General features: G+C 36.7%; 1 protein-coding gene across 8 annotated transcripts in view; it reads right to left on the bottom strand.

The window, feature by feature from the left end:
* The window catches only part of NEK10 (NIMA related kinase 10), a 309,939-nt gene that overhangs the window by 204,911 nt on the left and 87,299 nt on the right, over positions 1-17,729 (bottom strand). For all 8 annotated transcript variants that reach the window (XM_059937555.1, XM_059937551.1, XM_059937552.1 and 5 more), the window contains 3 exons: positions 17,615-17,660; positions 15,521-15,642; positions 15,276-15,378 (listed from right to left, as the gene is read on the bottom strand). In XM_059937555.1, the coding sequence (XP_059793538.1) occupies positions 15,276-15,378; positions 15,521-15,642; positions 17,615-17,660 (271 nt within the window). The remainder of the gene's footprint in view (positions 1-15,275; positions 15,379-15,520; positions 15,643-17,614; positions 17,661-17,729) is intronic.

Below are 17,729 nucleotides of genomic sequence, written 5' to 3' on the forward strand. Positions count from 1 at the left end.
AAGTCTGTCTCAGAAAACAAGAAAAACCCTAAAAGAAAATCTAATCTTACACCTAAAAGAACTAGGAAAAAAAAAACCAACAACAAGCCAAACCCAAAGTTAGTAGAATGAAAAACATATTACAGACCAGCATGGAAATAAGTGAAATAGAGACTAAATACACAATACAAAAAAAAAAAATCAATGAAATAAAGAATTGGTTCTTTGAAAAAAATAAACAAAATCGATAAACCTTTAGACAGACTCATCAAGCAAAAACGGTGAGGGCCCAAATAAATAAAATCAGAAATGAAAGAGAAGTTACACTTGACACCACAGAAATAAAAGAACCATAAGAGATAACAATGAAGAATTACTTGTGAATAATATGGGTAACCTAAAAGAAATGGATAAATTTCTAGAAACATACAATCTCCCAAGACTAAACCAGGAAGAAATAGAAAATATGAACAGACCAATTACCAGTAAGGAAATTGAATCAGTAATAATAATTTTAAAAAAACTTTGAACAAACTAAATTCCAGGACCAGACAGCTTCACAGGTGAATTCTATAAAATATTTAAAGAAGAATTAACATGTATCCTTTCCAAATTATTCCAAAAAATTAAAGAGGAAAAAAATACTTCTGAACTCATTCTATAAGGCCAGAATCAACCTGATACCAAAATCAGACAAATACATCACACACACACACACACACACACACACACACACACAATTTACAGGTCAGTATCACTGATAAATATAGATGCAAAAATTTTCAACAAAATATTAGCAAACTGAATTGAACAATACATTAAAAGGATCATACACCATGATCAAGTGGGATTTATCCCAGGGATGCAAGGAATGTTCAACATCCACAAATCAATCAACGTCATACACCACATTAGCAAACTGAAAAATAAAAATCATATGATCATCTTAATAGACACAGAAAAAGCTTTTGACAAAATTCAACATCCACTTATGATAAAAACTCTCAACAAAGTGGGTACAGAGGGAACATACCTCAACATAAGAAAGACCATATATGACCTTTATTTACTTTCATCATTTACTCAATGATGAAAAGTTGAAAGAATTTCCTCTAAGATCAGGAACAAGACAAGGATGCCCACTCTTGCCACTTTTATTCAACATAGCGTTGGAACTCCTAGCTATAGCCATCAGACAAGAAAAAGAAATAAAAGGAATCCAAATTGGAAAGGAAGAAGTAAAACTCACTGTTTCCAGATGACATGATACTATATACACAAAATCCTAAAGATGTTACCAAAACTATTAGAACTAATAAATGAATTGAGTAAAGTTGCAGAATACAAAATTAATATACAGAAATCCATTGTGTGCTTTACATTAACAACAAACTATCAGAAACAGAAATTAAGAAAACAATTCCATTTACAATTGCATCAAAAAAGAATAAAATACATAGGAATACACCTAACCAAAGACCTAAAAGACTTGTACTCAGAAAACTATAATACACTGATGAAGAAAATTGAAGACGACACAAACAAATGGAAAGCTACACCGTGCTCATGTATTGTAAGAATTAATATTGCTAAAATGACCATATTACCCAAGAAAATCTACAGATTCAGTCCAATCCCTGTCAAAATACCAAAGCCATTTTTCACAGAACTAGAACAAATAATGCTAAATTTCTATGGAAATTAGACCCTGAATAGCCAAAGCATCTTGAGAAAAAAAGAACAAAGCTGGAGGTATCATGCTCCCTGATTTCAAACTATCCTACAAAACTACAGCTATCAAAATAGTCTGGTACTGACACAAAAACAAACACATAAGTGAATGAAACAGAATAGAGAGCCCAGAAATAAACTCATGTTTATGTGGTGAATTAATCTATGACAAAGGCAAGATTATACAATGGGGCAAAGACAGCCTCTTCAATAAATGGTGTTGGGAAAGCTGAACAGCTACATGCAAAAGAATCAAACTGGACTACTTTCTCACACCATGCAAAAAAATAAATTCAAGATGGATTAAAGACTTAAATGAAACCATAAAATTCCTCGGAGAAAACAGGCATTGTTTGGCATTGACATTGGTCTTAGGATTTTTTTTTATATGTCTCCTCAAACAAGGGAAATAAAAGAGCAAAAATAAACAAATTGGACTACATCAAACTAAAAATCTTTTGCACAGCTATAGGAGATACCAAGAAAATGAAAAAGCTGCCCACTGAATGGGAGAAGATATTTGCAAATGACATATAAATATATAAACAGCCATACAACTCAACATAAGAAAAGAGAACTGATTAGAAAATGGGCAGAGGACCTGAATAGACATTTTTCCAAAGAATACATACAGCTGGCCAACAGACACATGAAAAAATGCTCAACATCACTAATCATCAGGGAAATGCTAATCAAAAACACAATAAGATATCACCTCATACCTGTCAGAATGGCTATCATCAAAAAGACCACAAATAACAAATGTTGGATGTAGAGAAAAGGGAACCCTTGTGTACTATTGATAGGATTGTAAATTAGTATTGCCACTATGGAAACAGTATGGAGGTTCCTCAAAAAACTAAGAATAGAACTACGATACAATCCAGCAATTTCACTTCTGAGTATTACCCAAAGAAAACAAAAACACTAACTCAAAAATATATATGCACCCTTATGTTCACTGAAGCATTGTTTACAATAGCCAAGATATGAAAGCAACCTAAGTGCTCATCAAGAGATGAATGGATAAAGGTGTGAGATATATATATATATATATATATATATATATATATATATATATATATACACACATACACACACACACACACACACACAAACACACACACACACAGTGGAGTATTACTCAGCCTTAGAGGGCATTATGCTTAGTGAAGTAAGTCAGACAAAGACAAATACCATAGGATTGTACTTATATATGGAATCTAAAAATCAAAACAAACAAAACAAAATGATAACAAACTCATAAAGAGAACAAATGGATATGGCCTGCCACTGTTTGTGGCATGATTCAAGAATCTAAAAGGCTCCAATGCCTTCATTACACTTAGGAAGGTGGGCAGACTGATCAGAAAATCAGATGTGTAGTACCATACATTGCTGAATTAGTCTCTGTAAAAACAGACACTCCCACCTACTCACAATGCTGCTTCAGAGAACACACTTTGGGAAATCTCCCAGGATAAAAGTAATGTGTCCAGAACACATCAGATTCTACTTCCTATATTAAAAATTTTCTCGAATATCTAAATTATATCCCAATATGCCTATATGAAAACACACACTAAAATAATCTCTACTTTATTATCTTTCATCTTTGGTGCTTTTATATGGACATACAAACCCAAAAGGCCTGATTAACCCAACATTGGAAAGTCTTTATTTCTAAGTTTTTCCTAAGGTGGTAAAGATTTGGTGCCTCCATATTCTCTCACCCAGCCTACTGTCTCACCAGAAGAGACTAACCACCAGCGTTAGGAACTCACCCTGCTCTGACTTTCTCCCAGTTACTATTCTCATCTTTTCCTCAATGCAACTGCTATTCAAATCTCAAAATTGCAGAATGACCCACTAATGGTCATAAAATCAATAATCTGAAAATTTTTTTAGAAGTTGGATTTGACTGAATTTGCTTCAATACCTCTTCATGGCAATATAAGGAAACTGTGGTGGACTTGACAGAAAACATTCTCACTTTTTAAGTAACATGAAGGCGACATGAGAGAAATTCCAGAAATTCTGTGGCTACCCTTCCAACAACAGATGCTATGAGGGTATGCAGTACAAGTGGCTCAATATTCTATAGACTTTTGAGAGCACTCAAGGTTCTGTGTCAGCTCAAACTCATATAGACACTAAATCTGATTAATAGGAAATAAACCACAGAACAGGCTCAAAAAACAAGAACAGGTCAAGAGACCTAACTAATTCATTTTTCCTCTAATGACACAGATTTCTCAGCAGCAGTTGAGCCAACCAACAATAATTAAAATCCTCTAATCCTTTAGAAACATTTAAAATGCCAGGGATCCTTCAATAGCAAGACAGGTCTAATTTGATTTCTCAAATTTTGGTGGCATTCAGAAAGTAAAATCTTTCCTTTAGATAACTTTGGGTTACACTGTTTGCTGAGATGATAGTGGGAACTGCTTGTATCTTCCCCCATTTATGGACCTGATTTCCACCTTAATCCCCAATTCCTCTTGCATTAAAGCACTCTTCTTAGGCAATCTTGGCTATCATATCAAGATCTCAAAATTCATTCATTCACTTGTTCATTCATTCTTCTATCTATTTATTCAACAAATACTTATTAAATGCTTTCAGAGGAACAAAGTCAAAGAAATTGGTTTCCCTTACCTCAAGGAGGGATTGGCAATAAACCAATGTCTTACGTGCAATGAGCGAGGCCAGGCCAGTGTACTAAGGGAGCACAGACTCAGAACCTATTGGATGCGGACATCAAAGATGCCACCTGGAGGAGTAGCATTAGAAGTGAGTAGCAGCAGGGCATTCTGGACAGAGAGAGCAACACTTTGGAAGCCACAGAGCAATAAAAGCACAGACTGGTCTATTCAGGAAACAGAAATATGTCTCATGAGTCCAGAGCAAAAGGCAAGGAGAGATCAGGAGAAAAGGGCCTTGGGTGCCCTAGGGAATCTAAACTCTCTTAAATGTCATGGGGAGCTACTTGAAGAATTTTAACCAGGAAAAGACTATAATCGCATTTCTAACTTAGCATGTTAGAAATCTCACACCTTAAATTTCCTCACCTAATTCTCTGTCAATGGTGTCACAATCTTCATAAACTCAGACTCTTTCTCAACTGTTGTCACACCTCATTAACTGGCCAGCAACCTTTTTAACTCTGGGTCCCAAATAACTGCTGAGTATAATCCTTCTGCCATATCCTCTTCTCCTGCTGCCATAGGTAAAACTTACACGTCTTTATGGGCAACTGCAAGAGCTTTAGCGGCAAATACCACAGGCTAGCTCTCCAAAAGCCATTGACCACCTCCACCTCCCTTTCCCATCTCCAGCTGTACAGGCTGGGAGCTTACCTAGAGAGTCTCCCTTACAGCCAGGGGTGGTTGCATGACTTTGCTTTGGCCAAAAGAATGTAATAACTCTAACATGAATCCCTGTGAAAGACCCCTGTGAAAGATTTTCTTCTATGATAAAAAGAGTAGCTATTCAAAAAGAAGAATCTATTTTTTCACCCTAGCTGCCACCCTGATTCCTGTCTTTGGATTTGGTAATAACGCCTGGAGCTTTGGCCAATCTGCTGAGGAAAATGGAGAGAAAGGACAGAAAAACCTAGATTGTAGCTGACCTCCTTGAGCTGCTGAACCAGACCTGGCACTGCTCACCTCCAGTCCCTTTGTTATGAGATAACTACATGTCCTCATGGATTAAACCATTGGCATCCTGGCTTTTTGCACCCAAACATATCCAAACCGATCTACCTCCTATACTGGGGATCTGTCTCCAGTCCTTCTCCACGGTGCCCCCTCACCTGCCATCACAATGATCTCTCCATCCCAAATCTGATCACATAGTTTTCAGTCTGAAATCTTGAAGCTAAATCTCTGAACAGACGTCAGAGTCCCAGCTCTCACCCACCAAAGCCTCTACTGAGCATCTTGCTAGCCCCTCGGCACACTGTACTGCTTTGGGTCTCTAATCCTTTGCATTTGCTGTACCCCTACCTGAAACGCTGTTACCTATCCTTCCCAGCTCCTCACCAGAAGGCTCCCCCAGGCAGAACTAGTCACATTTTCTCCTGTGCATGATAGTTGTGGAAGACTATATAACTGCTCATCCACATTCTTTATGGGGGGGGGGAACATATCCTCACCCTGGTGAACTTGGCTTGCTTTGACCAATGAATTCTGAGCAGAAGTAATATCTGACACTTTGGGGCAGAGCTTTGAGAGCTGAGGTATGGTTTGCCATGCTCTGTCTTCCCTACCTCTGATGTGGAAGCAGGTATGGAGGTCTTCAGCCAGCCTGATCTCTGAGCACAGCTCCCTTACTGACCTACAATGCTCATGTATTATGAACAAGATAACAGACCTTGCTGTTTTAAGCCGTGGTGGACAGACTTTTTTTATAACGGGGCAGATGATAAATATTTAAGCTGTTGGGGCCACATATGGTAACTGCCACATATTCTTCCTTTTAACGCCATTTAAAAATGTAAAACCCTTCTTAACTCACAGGACATTAGAAGACAGGCCACAGCTGGATTTGTCCCACAGGCTGTAGTTTGCCACTGTTTTAAGCTGCTGAGACTTTCACATTACTTGTTACTACAGCATAACATGTCCCATCCTGACTAATATATTTTGCATAGACAATACTCTAGGCTTTATCACCCTGTAATACAACTATAAGCTCCATGAAGATAGTGATCATGTCTGGCACGCTTGCCTTGTTCACCGCAGGATACGGCAGCTCAGAAAATAATTGCTGAGTGAAGAACTGAAAGTCTTTCCCATAAGAATCGGGGGACAGAGACCATGGCTTTCATCTTCTACCCACCCCCACATGTCTAGCATGTGATGGCATTTGAGCCTTTGATAAATGTTCCATCGACTTGAGTATGCTCTTGTTGTTATTACCAGTAGCAACAGCCACATGTCATTGGAGAAACATCTAGAAATATGCACGGCCTGTTTGGTTGCAGGATGAACATGTGACCTCTTGAGTAATGCGCCAAAGTCCATGTCTGAAATCTATCACTTATAGTTGAATGAGTTTTGTTTTTTCCTTTTTCTTCCTTTTATATTTGGGAGCAGGGAAGAAAAGGGGGCATGCAGGTTTTACATTAAAATGTGTATTTGAAAAGCCAAGAAATGTGAAATGGTGGGTTCAGATGCAAGTTCTCTTTCAGCAGATTCTCTCCTACTTGGCAGCAGGCAGCTGGCAGCATTTAGGCCCAACTTTGTGCTTCACCTGGTGTGCCCCTGAGTCAGGGTCTGCTCCCTTGTGTGGTCTCCAAGTCTGTAAATAAACTCAGGGGTGAGACCTGGGCATGTTCCATGGCACAAGTCATTGAAAAATCCAGTCTTTTAAATGTAAACATGTTTAGACATTAAATTAGTTACCATTTGTAAAACCACACATACCCAAATATGTTATTACTTTCTACTGCCTCATGAAGGCAAACTCCACTTGCTACATAAATAACTGCAAACCAACCTCAATCTTAAATCATCTCATTCACCTACATTGAGAAAAAAGAGGAGAAGAAGGCAATTTTAGTTTTTCTACAACTCTTTTTTCTGGTCACGTTTTCAATATATTTTGTCTCATGCATCTTAAACATCACTTGGTAATTCTGTGCTTCTTTTCTGGGAGTAAATAAACCTAGCAAAAGAAAAGAGAAAAATAAAATACGATACGGCTGTCCCTCTTTGGTGATATGCTTTCACGTGTGTACCACAGCCTATTTTTATAGGCTTTATGAATTGCAACTTTATTTAAACCTCTCAAATTATGGGAATCTTATACATTTGGTTTCAAATTAATGCCATAAGATTTTAATTTAACAATAACCCCTCTTAAAAACAAGAGTCTCTAATGTCCATATTTATATCAATAGTGATAGGCACTGAAAAACATATTTCATCATTATATTTTATTTTAAATATTTTTAAATAGTGATGTCAGTTCTCTATGGATTATCTTCTTAGTCAAAAAATCATTTTATACTCATTGAAAATAATGGCAGCCTATTCATGTCCTGCAAATAATTACTTTAGTGGAGAGAAAGTGAACTAGGATAAAATTCTGTTCTGAGATTTATCACTGCTTCTTTATTTGAAACTAGAAAAATATTGCCTCACTTAAAGCTAAAAAGTCTTAAAAATTGAAAATAATTTTAAAATTAATAACACTTAAGTATAAGTCTAATAAATGGTAATAAGAATAAGGTTAGGCAGACTTGCAATGAGGGGCAGGACAAAGAAAAATAATTAAGGTTTTATTATTTTTGTAAAACAAAGTAACTCTTTCTAGGGAATCCTTTACAATTTGAGTGTGAGTAAAATATAAGTATATTTATTAAAGTTATAGAGTAAACATGGGAAGTGGGGTATTTTGTTAAGTTTAATGTGTGGACTTAATAATGTAACTAGCCTGCCCATTTTGGGTTAAAGGATGGAGTGACTTATGTGTTTATCTCCTCTAGCTCTCAAAAGCTTGCTAAAGTGAAGAGAAAGGAATTTTCCTTGAAAAGTTACCCATAGGGACAATGACATGTGACAACAGAGGATGATATATTCCAATGAATTTTTGGAAGATGGGAAGTAGATGAAGGATGGTACACAGCAGGCGTCCTAACCCATGTGCCTGAGAATAGAAAGGCCAAAAGGGTGCTGCCCAAGGCAGAAGTGAAGTACAAATCAAGTCCCCAGGAATTAAAATCAAGTCCCCAGGTCCTGTCCCATACTCACACATGGCGCTACCAGTAAATTGAGTTCTCTTTTTCACTAGCAGAAAAATAGACATTTAATTTGCAAAGAAACTGAACCAGAAAAGCACCAAGCAGAGTGAGGCTGAACTCATGGGAATTCAGTGAAAATCTATCAACTGAACGTGGCTCCCTGAGACCTCTTCCTCCACACTGCTCCCAGAATGACAGCAGACAGAAGGACATCATCTCAGGCAAGATATTGGGGGTACATTATCTGGAAAAAGTTTAAGCAATGACATTGGGGGTCTCCTAAGGAAATTTTCCGCTGTGCTCTAAAGTCCACCAAATGACACACTTAACTGGAACACACAGCCTTTTTAGTGTCTTTCTCATAAGTATTAAGGGCCAGCTTAGATCAACAGACATTTGAGGAAAATCTCCAACAGGAAATAGAGAGCACATGAACTAGGAAAAAAAAAAAAAAGATGGATCCAAAAGATACAGAAACAATGCAGGGGGTGGAAGAGAAAAGTCTATATTATACTGAGAGAGAATAAAATCAAGATTCCATGAAAATGGAATAAGGAACAAGATGAAATTTGAGGGGATTAAAAATATATTAATCAAAATTAAATATTCAATATAATCACTAGAAAATAAAGTTATAGAAATAACTCTAAAGTACAAAGAGCTGAAAACTAAGAGAACAATTATTTTAAAAATTAGACTACAGCAAGTCCCTGACACATGAATGAGTCCCATTCCGAAAGTGCGTTTGTAAGTCCAATTTGTTCATAAGTCCAACAAAGTTAGCCTAGGTACCCAACTAACACAACTGGCTATATAGTACTGTACTGTAATAGGTTTATAATACTTTTCACACAAATAATACATAAAAAACAAACACAAAAAAATAAAGAAAACGTTTTTAATCTTACAGTACAGTACCTTGAAAAGTGCAGTAGTACAGTACAACAGCTGGCATATAGGGGCTGGCATCGAGTGACCAGGCAAGAAGAGTTACTGACTGGAGGAGGGAGAGGAGGTGGGAGATGGTAGAGCTGAAGGGTCGTCAGCAATAAGAGATGGAGGGCAAGCTGCAATTTTACTCACGCCTGACATCAATGGAATGCACGTTCACATCTTTGAAAGTTCACAACTTGAAGGTTCGTACATAAGCGACTTATGTATTTAGAATATACAACATCTAAGAATAATAGGAATTCTAGAAGAGAAAACAGAGAAAGCAGAGGGAAGAAAAGTAATGAAAAAACAGTGCAGGAAAATTTCCCAGGAGTGAAGTTTTAAGTCTCCAGATTGAAGAGCAGACCTAGTTTCAGACATGCTGAATGAAAAGAGACCCACCCAAAGCAGTGGATAAAGGGAGCATCCTAAAAGTTTCCAGAGACATAAAACAACTCATGTATCAAGCAACGGGAATTAGAATACCATTGGATTTTCTAACAGCAAAACGGGATACTAGAAGACTGGAGTAATGCCTTCAAAATTTGGAAGGATAATCATGTTCATCTGAGAATATTACACCTAGCCAAACTAACAACCAAATATGAGGGTCCCTCAAAAATATTTTGTGACATGCAAGCATCTAAAAATTAAAACTTCCAATGGTGTTGGGAAAACTGGACAGCCATATGCAAAAGAATGAAACTAGACTGCTACCTTATACCATACACAAAAATTAAGTCAAAATGGATTAAACACTTGAATGTAAGACCTGAAACCATAAAACTCCTAGAAGAAAACGTAGGCTCCTTGACATTGATCTTGGCAATGATTTTTAGAATTGACACCCAAAGCAAAGCAACTAAAGCAAAAATACACAAGTGGGACTTCATCAAACTAAAAAGCTTCTGCACAGGAAAGAAAACCATTAACAAAATAAAAAGGCAAGCTACTGAATGGGAGAAAAGATTTGCAAATCACATCCAATACAGGGTCAATGTCGAAAATATATAAAGAACTCATACAACTCTGTAGCAAAAACAAAAAAATCCCAAAAGCAGTCTGATTGAAAAATGGGCAGATCTGAATAGATATTTTCCCAAAAAAGACATATGATGGCCAACAGGTACATGAAAAGATGTTCAATATTCCTAATCATCAAGGAAATACGAATCACAACCACATGAGATATATCACTTCACACCTGTTAGAATGGCTATCATTAAAAGGCAAAAAACAAAACAAAACAAAACAAGCATTGGTGAGGATGTGAAGAAAAGGGAACCCTTGTTCACTGTTGGTAGGAATGTAAATTAGTGCAGCCACCTTGGAAAACAGTATGGAGGTTCCTAAAAATATTAAAGATAAAACTACCATATGACCTAGCAATTCCACTTCTGGGTATTTATCCAAAGAAAACAAAAACATTAATTTGAAAAGAGTTAATTGCAGCATTACTTTAAATAGCCAAGATATGGAAGCGACCTAAGAGCCTATCACAAATGAGTGAATAAAGAAAATGTGAAATGTATGTGTATATATGTATCTATATCTACATATATTTATTCATATGTATATATGCATTATACACATACATATATACACATACACACATACATATATGATTCAGTCATAAAAAAGAATGAAATCTTGCCATTTGCAGTAACATGGATGGACCCTGAAGGCATTCTGCTAAGTGAAATAAGTCAAAGACATACCACATAATCTCACTTATACGTGGACGGTAAAAACCAAACAAACAATCCCCACCCCAAAAAAAACGGAGGCACTTCTCACACACTCCAGTTGTGGCAGCCTTATTCCTCCCTGGCCTGAGTGAGCAAGTGTGCTCCAATCAGCCGCTGCTTTCATTCTCTCTCGCCTGGGCAGGGAACAGACGCCTGAGGGCAGCCCACATGCAGAGGTGAGGTCAAAACCAAAGCTGAGCCCCAGGGGTGGTGCAACTAAGGAAGAGGAATAGAAATCTCTCTGTGCAGCTGCACAAGCTGTGGATTAAATCCCCATGATCAGCTTGGTAAACCCTGTGTCTATGGAATATCTAAGGGACAACGAGTGCTCCCACAACTGAGACCAGTCTAGCTCTAGTAGCTGTGGACTTTGGGGGCAAGTACACATAGGAGTCAGGCCATGTCAGAGACCGAGCTGGCCCCACAGTGCCCATAGTGGGTCCAGAGACCTACCTAGAGGTATTGGAAGGCCTCCTGGGGAGGTGGGGTTGGCTGTGGCTCATGGTGGGGGCAAGGACACTAACAGCTGAGCCCCCAGGAAAACATTATTATTACTGTTATGTTTTGTTTTGTTCTGTTGTTATTGTTTATTTTTTAATTTATTTTTTCTTTTCTTTAAAACATTTTTTAATATTTGTTATTTTTCTACTTTTACTTTACTTTTTGTTATTTTGTGGTTTTCTTCTTGTTTTTGTTCTTTGTTTTGTTTTTAGATATAAACATTTTTGATCATTTTTGTGTGTTTTATGTTTTCTTTGCTCTTTTTTTTTTAGTGTGCTTTCTGCTTTTGTTTTTGTCAGTTTTGTTTTTATTGTTCATTTTCACTTTGGGGTTCTTTTGTTTGGTTGTTCTCTTGTTTTTAGTTTTCTTTTTTTTTTCTTTCTTTGTCTGTTTTTATCATTTGCCTTTGGGTTTTGTTTGTCTGTTTTCTTTTCCTTTTTTTTTTTTTTACTGCGCCACGTGCCCTGTGGGGTCTTGGTTCCCTGGCCATGGGTCAGGCCTGAGCCTCTGTCTGGGGTGGGAGTCCAGGACACTGGACCACCAGAGAATTCCCCACCCCAGGGAATATTAATTGACATGAGCTCTCCCGGAGGTCTCCATCTAAACACCAAGACCCAGCTCCACCCAACTGCCTGCAGGCTCTAGTGTATACAAATATCAAATCATTATGTTGTTCACCTGAAACTAATATAATGTTAAATGTCACTTATACCTCAAAAATTTCTAAATAAGAAAAAATTTTTTAAAGTAAAAATTATAACTTCCAAAGCACTCTTTCTTAGGAAAGTACTAGAAGATACACTTTGGCAAAATAGGGGAGTTAAAAAAGAAAGAGAAAGAGACAGGATGTAGGAAATAGAGACTCTGATCAGAAAAGGAGCATGGGAATTCCCTGGTGGTCTAGTGGTTAGGATTTGGTGCTTTCACTGCAGTAGCCCAGGTTCAATTCCTGGTCAGGGAACTGAGATCCCACAAGCCACACGGTGTGGCCAAGTTAAAAAAAAAAAAAAAAGGAGCACGAAAGTTCCAGGACAATGGCTGTGCAGCAGACCTAAAGTCAAACCCAGTCTACATTATAGCCAACAGGTACAGGAAATGGGTGTCCAGGAAAAAAAAAACTGAGAGTAACTGTCATGTTTGACCATGTGGAAATAGTACAGAGAGGGCTTTTATAATCCTTTTAGAAGATTTGGGAAGAAGAAATAAAAGGTACACAGAAAACTAGGAAAATAAACAAGAAGGCAATTATTAACTCTAGAAAAAACAAAAGGTCTATAAGCAAGGAGAGGTAATCAACATTGAACAATAATCACACAGTAGTGGAGCTTCCCTGGTGGCGCAGTGGTTGAGAATCTGCCTGCCAATGCAGGGGACACGGGTTCGAGCCCTGGTCTGGGAAGATCTCATGTGCCGCGGAGCGACTAGGCCCGTGAGCCACAATTGCTGAGCCTGCATGTCTGGAGCCTGTGCTCTGCAACAGGAGAGGCCGCGATAGTGAGAGGGCCGCACACCACGATGAAGAGTGGTCCCCACTTGCCGCAACTAGAGAAGGCCCTCGCACAGAAACGAAGACCCAACACAGCCATAAATAAATAAATAAATAAATAAAATAAAATAAAAATAATAATAATAATCACACAGTAGTAATAATGTAAATACTGAATGCTGATTTAACCCCAAATTGTGCTATAACTGTTTGCAGGATGGCAGATGGGGACGAAGAAAAAATAAGAAAACTGAATCTTCAACTATCACAATGGAAAACCAGATACCAGAAGAAAGAGCTAAAAAGACTGAAAAGTGGTTGTTTCAGGGAAATGGAACTGGGGGTTGCAAAGAGGTAGGTTTTTCTTCAGAAGATTTTTAGCACTATTTTATTATGTAAACCATTTTTATGTGTGCTACCGGTTAAAGAAAATAAATATAAAAATTACTTAAAATAAGTTTAGTAAGAAAATAAATCAGGCTACTACAATAAAAGATTAATCTCAATGTATTTAAATGTAACCAAAGGAAATGACTGCAGCTAATCTTAGTAAGAAAATGGAATGCGGGGTTGGCTATTACTCTGAAAATATGACCTGAATAGTCATCTTAGAAGGATTAAACAGATCTATTAAACTATTAAACAAATCTGTTTAATACTATTTAAAAGTATATATACTGTTTGCTATGAAATTCAAACACACAATTTATAATAATCCTTATTAACTTATAAATTAAAATATCTACAAGCATATAAATAGTAAATATTCTTAAGGAAACACAAGTGTAATTTATAAAAAGTAAAAAGCTTATGATGAACAAAATTATGATTAATTTCTAATGATTAAGCAAATGTGTATCTGAGATGAAGAGTCACAATTATTTGGTCTCATCTTACATTTCACAAAGCGCTGGCTTGAAATATTTCCAAGTAACTTTGCATTGAAAGTTATCAATAAAACTTTTGTTTTAGGATATTTTTTATTTTTTAAACTGATATAACATGTTCTACTTTAAAAAATCTGGACAGTGAATCTAATCGTTGTTACTGAGGATGTGGTTATGGGTAAATGTGTACATTTGGAATTGCCTTCATGAGGAATCAGATTCTTCCAAAACTAAGAGACTCAGCTTTAAAATGTTGTCAAATGTCTTTCACATCAATAAAATTTAGGGCAGTGGCCTCCAAAGCTGTGTGCCTAAGGCAATCCACTGGCGGGTGGGGGTGGGGTGAAAAATATCAAAACCCCTATTTTGAATTTTAATGTACCCCTTTATATTTTATTTCTGTTGACTGTATGTACTATAGAATAATTATACAGTGATATGTGTACAGAATTCATAAATAAGCATACATATTGATATACTGGCAGTGTACTATCAAAATAATTTACTAATGGAATTTCATGATCACAAATATTTGCAGACCACTGATTTAGAGATGTCTCCCTACTTGCAGTTGGCAAACCATTAATAGTCCATGAGAGTAACTTAAGTGTTCGTGAGTGAAGAGGGCAGGAGAAAGCTAACATATCGCTCTAAGCTAAAAAGTTCATTTTAAGTTATGATTAAGAATTAGACAACTTACCTGCTACAGTTGAAAATATTGCGATAAAAAGTGAAAATGTTGAAGTATACAAATGGTTGGAATTTTTACAGCCCTTGATATGTACATTTGTCACCCATATGTCACAGACTATATTAAAATAGTTCAACAATGTGCTCATGTGGTGGTTCTAAAAGGCTTTGTTGACGAAGAAGTGTTCTACAGAAAAGAAAAAAACCTAGAAACCATTGATTTAGGAATTAAATGCCCAAGCAACCTAAGAGTATTTTATTCTCTCATACAGGCAAAATACAACTCAGTCATCAAGAACTACACTAGTCACTGTCCAATACAGTATGCACTAGTCACATAGGGATATTTAAATTAACTAAAATTTGATAGAATTTAAAATTCATATCCTCAGGCACACAGGCTATCAGACACGTTTCAAGTGCCTGATAGCCACATGTGGCCAGTGGCTGCCATACCAGACAGTGTAGACAGAGAACATGCCATTCAGTGCAGAAAGTTCTATCGAACAACTCTGTCCTAGAATAATATTCAGAGACTCTCAAGTTGAAAATTTTCAGATTTTTGTACTTACTAACTGTTACTCTGTCCTTATCCCCCAACATAATGTTGTTTGGCGTCAGGTCTCTATGGATGATCCTCTTCTCCTTATGTAAGTACCGAAGAGCTAGGCACAGCTTCAAACAGCAAAGAACAAACAAATGTTATTTCCCCGATATATACAGATAGACAGCCACTCATGACCGCTCCACACAACTCTAGGAAATCAGCTCAGAACTTTACTGTTTCATAGAAAAAGTTAATGAAGATAAAAGATACCTGTATAAATATTTTCCATAGTCTCTCTTCAGCAAAATGATGTTGTTTTTCCTTCAAAGAACTGAAATGCTCTCCAAGAGGGGCCCCTTCTATAAGCTCCATAACTATATACAACCTATCATCTATATAAAAAACAAGAAAAGGTAATAGAAATAAATTCAATATAGACATTTTGAAAAAACTTATGAATTAGAATCCAAGTTTCCCAATGGGTGTTGAGGGCACAACACAAAAGAGTTAGAGACATGGACCCAATCAGCTCTGGAGGGGCTGGGGGCGAGGGGGTCTTGGGGACAACTGGAGCCCAACAACAGTCTCTTTCAGCTACAGGCAACCTCCTAGCATAAGTTTACGCTGGCAAATTTTATCATTTTCTATGTACACCAGGATGTGGAAGGGGTGAGAGGCACCAAAGAGAGCAAGTAAATGATCCCAAGTCATGGAGGATTCCCTGAAGAACAGGTAAACCCAGCTTTCCTCTCAATGGTCTAAAATTTACCCTTAAATCAAGCCAGACATTCAGACATTAAATTGCACTGTTCTTCAGTCTCGTAGATTTACCTTACAGTATTTTACAATGAAATCATAACGTGGTTTAGCAATGACCCCACTGGATATACCACCCATGATGGAAGTTTCTGTGATGCCAGCTCAAGAGCTGAGAAAGCTGGCCTTCTCCAGATTTCAGCTCATGGATCCCAGGAACCTCACATAACTGACTGGGTTTGTCTCTTTGCTTTGGATGCAAGACACAGAAGTAAATTCTACTTTCTCCTCCAAAGTCAATATGAAACTATTAACAACAGTATGTGATATGTATCTTCTGTAATGTTTTGGATGTATGTAAAATATGTATATATACAACATTTACAGAAATGAAGCCACACCATACATATTCTGCAACTTATACTTTTTTCATTCAACATTCTTATATGTTCATCAGTACACACAGACCCACGCCATTCTTTCTGTTGGTTACATAGTATTCCACAATACAGATGTACCATAAATTTAATCATTCTCCTAAAGATTGACATTTATATTGTTTCCAATTCTTCATAATCCCAAGAAATATTTACTGTATGTATTAACCTTGCCTCTAGCATTAATTTTCTCACCTTTTATCATGATTTCTTAATCTATTTTATCTTATTTTATGTATTTTTAAGCCACTGCCAATTCTTTTTGGAAGAAGTCAGGTTATTTTGTTTTTAAATTAAGACAAGCTGTGTCACTTCAGTACAAGTCAGAAGCTAGTCTAGGTCTCTTTATGATGGGATATGCACTAAATTATGGGAAATTATTCTAATATCAAGAACAAATGGCCAAGGGGGCAGGATTTACTGAAGAGTTTCAGCACTGAGTTCCTCTGAGTCAACCAGAGGAAGGGAGATGGGTAAAATCATAACATGCCAAAGTATACAACAGGTTTGCATAACAATAGCACTGATAAAGAGGCAACAAGGAAGCCCCTTTAAAGGAGATTTATTTTGAAATTTCACAGGTGAAGCACATAAAGGTCTATTAATATGTATATTACTTCAGTCAAATGTCCTATTTTTTTTAAAACAAGTGACTGAGTTTGGTTTCACCTCAAGATTTGATTCTGTATTCCATCATCCCAATGATGACGCAGAATCAGTCAGGGCTCCATCGCCACCTTGTGGCAATTACCTGAACTTGAAGAAAAAGAAATCTCAAAAAACCTAGACCCAATTTATTTGGGGGGTGGAAAATGTCATCTGATTTAATAAAAACTTTTAAATTTTTCTTAAAGAAGCTACTAACCTTTCGTTTTCTTTTCTCCTGATCCTACTATGGGCTTTTTGTATATGAAAATAGCAATAATTATTATTTTGGTTTGTTCATGCAGTCTTACATATAGGGATCTAAGAATTTTATAAGTATCTTTTGATCATTGATTATCAGTGTTTCACTGATCAAGAAAGTGATGCACAATGTCATCCACTGTCATATAGACAACAAAAAAGGTAGAGAAAATAGTTGACTAAGCTTATTTTGTAACATTCTAAAATAAAAATATGTAAGTAACATAGATACATTATTAGAAATATCATGGAAAATCACACTTACTTTCCAGAAATGTTTTGTAATAGCGTACAACATTGGGATGATAAAGCTATAAGAAAATAAATAACAAACATTATACTACTTCAAAATATAAACTTGTGTTCACAGACAATTTAGT

The sequence above is a fragment of the Balaenoptera ricei genome, chromosome 11 (genome assembly GCF_028023285.1).
Source record: "Balaenoptera ricei isolate mBalRic1 chromosome 11, mBalRic1.hap2, whole genome shotgun sequence".
Classification (NCBI taxonomy): domain Eukaryota; kingdom Metazoa; phylum Chordata; class Mammalia; order Artiodactyla; family Balaenopteridae; genus Balaenoptera; species Balaenoptera ricei.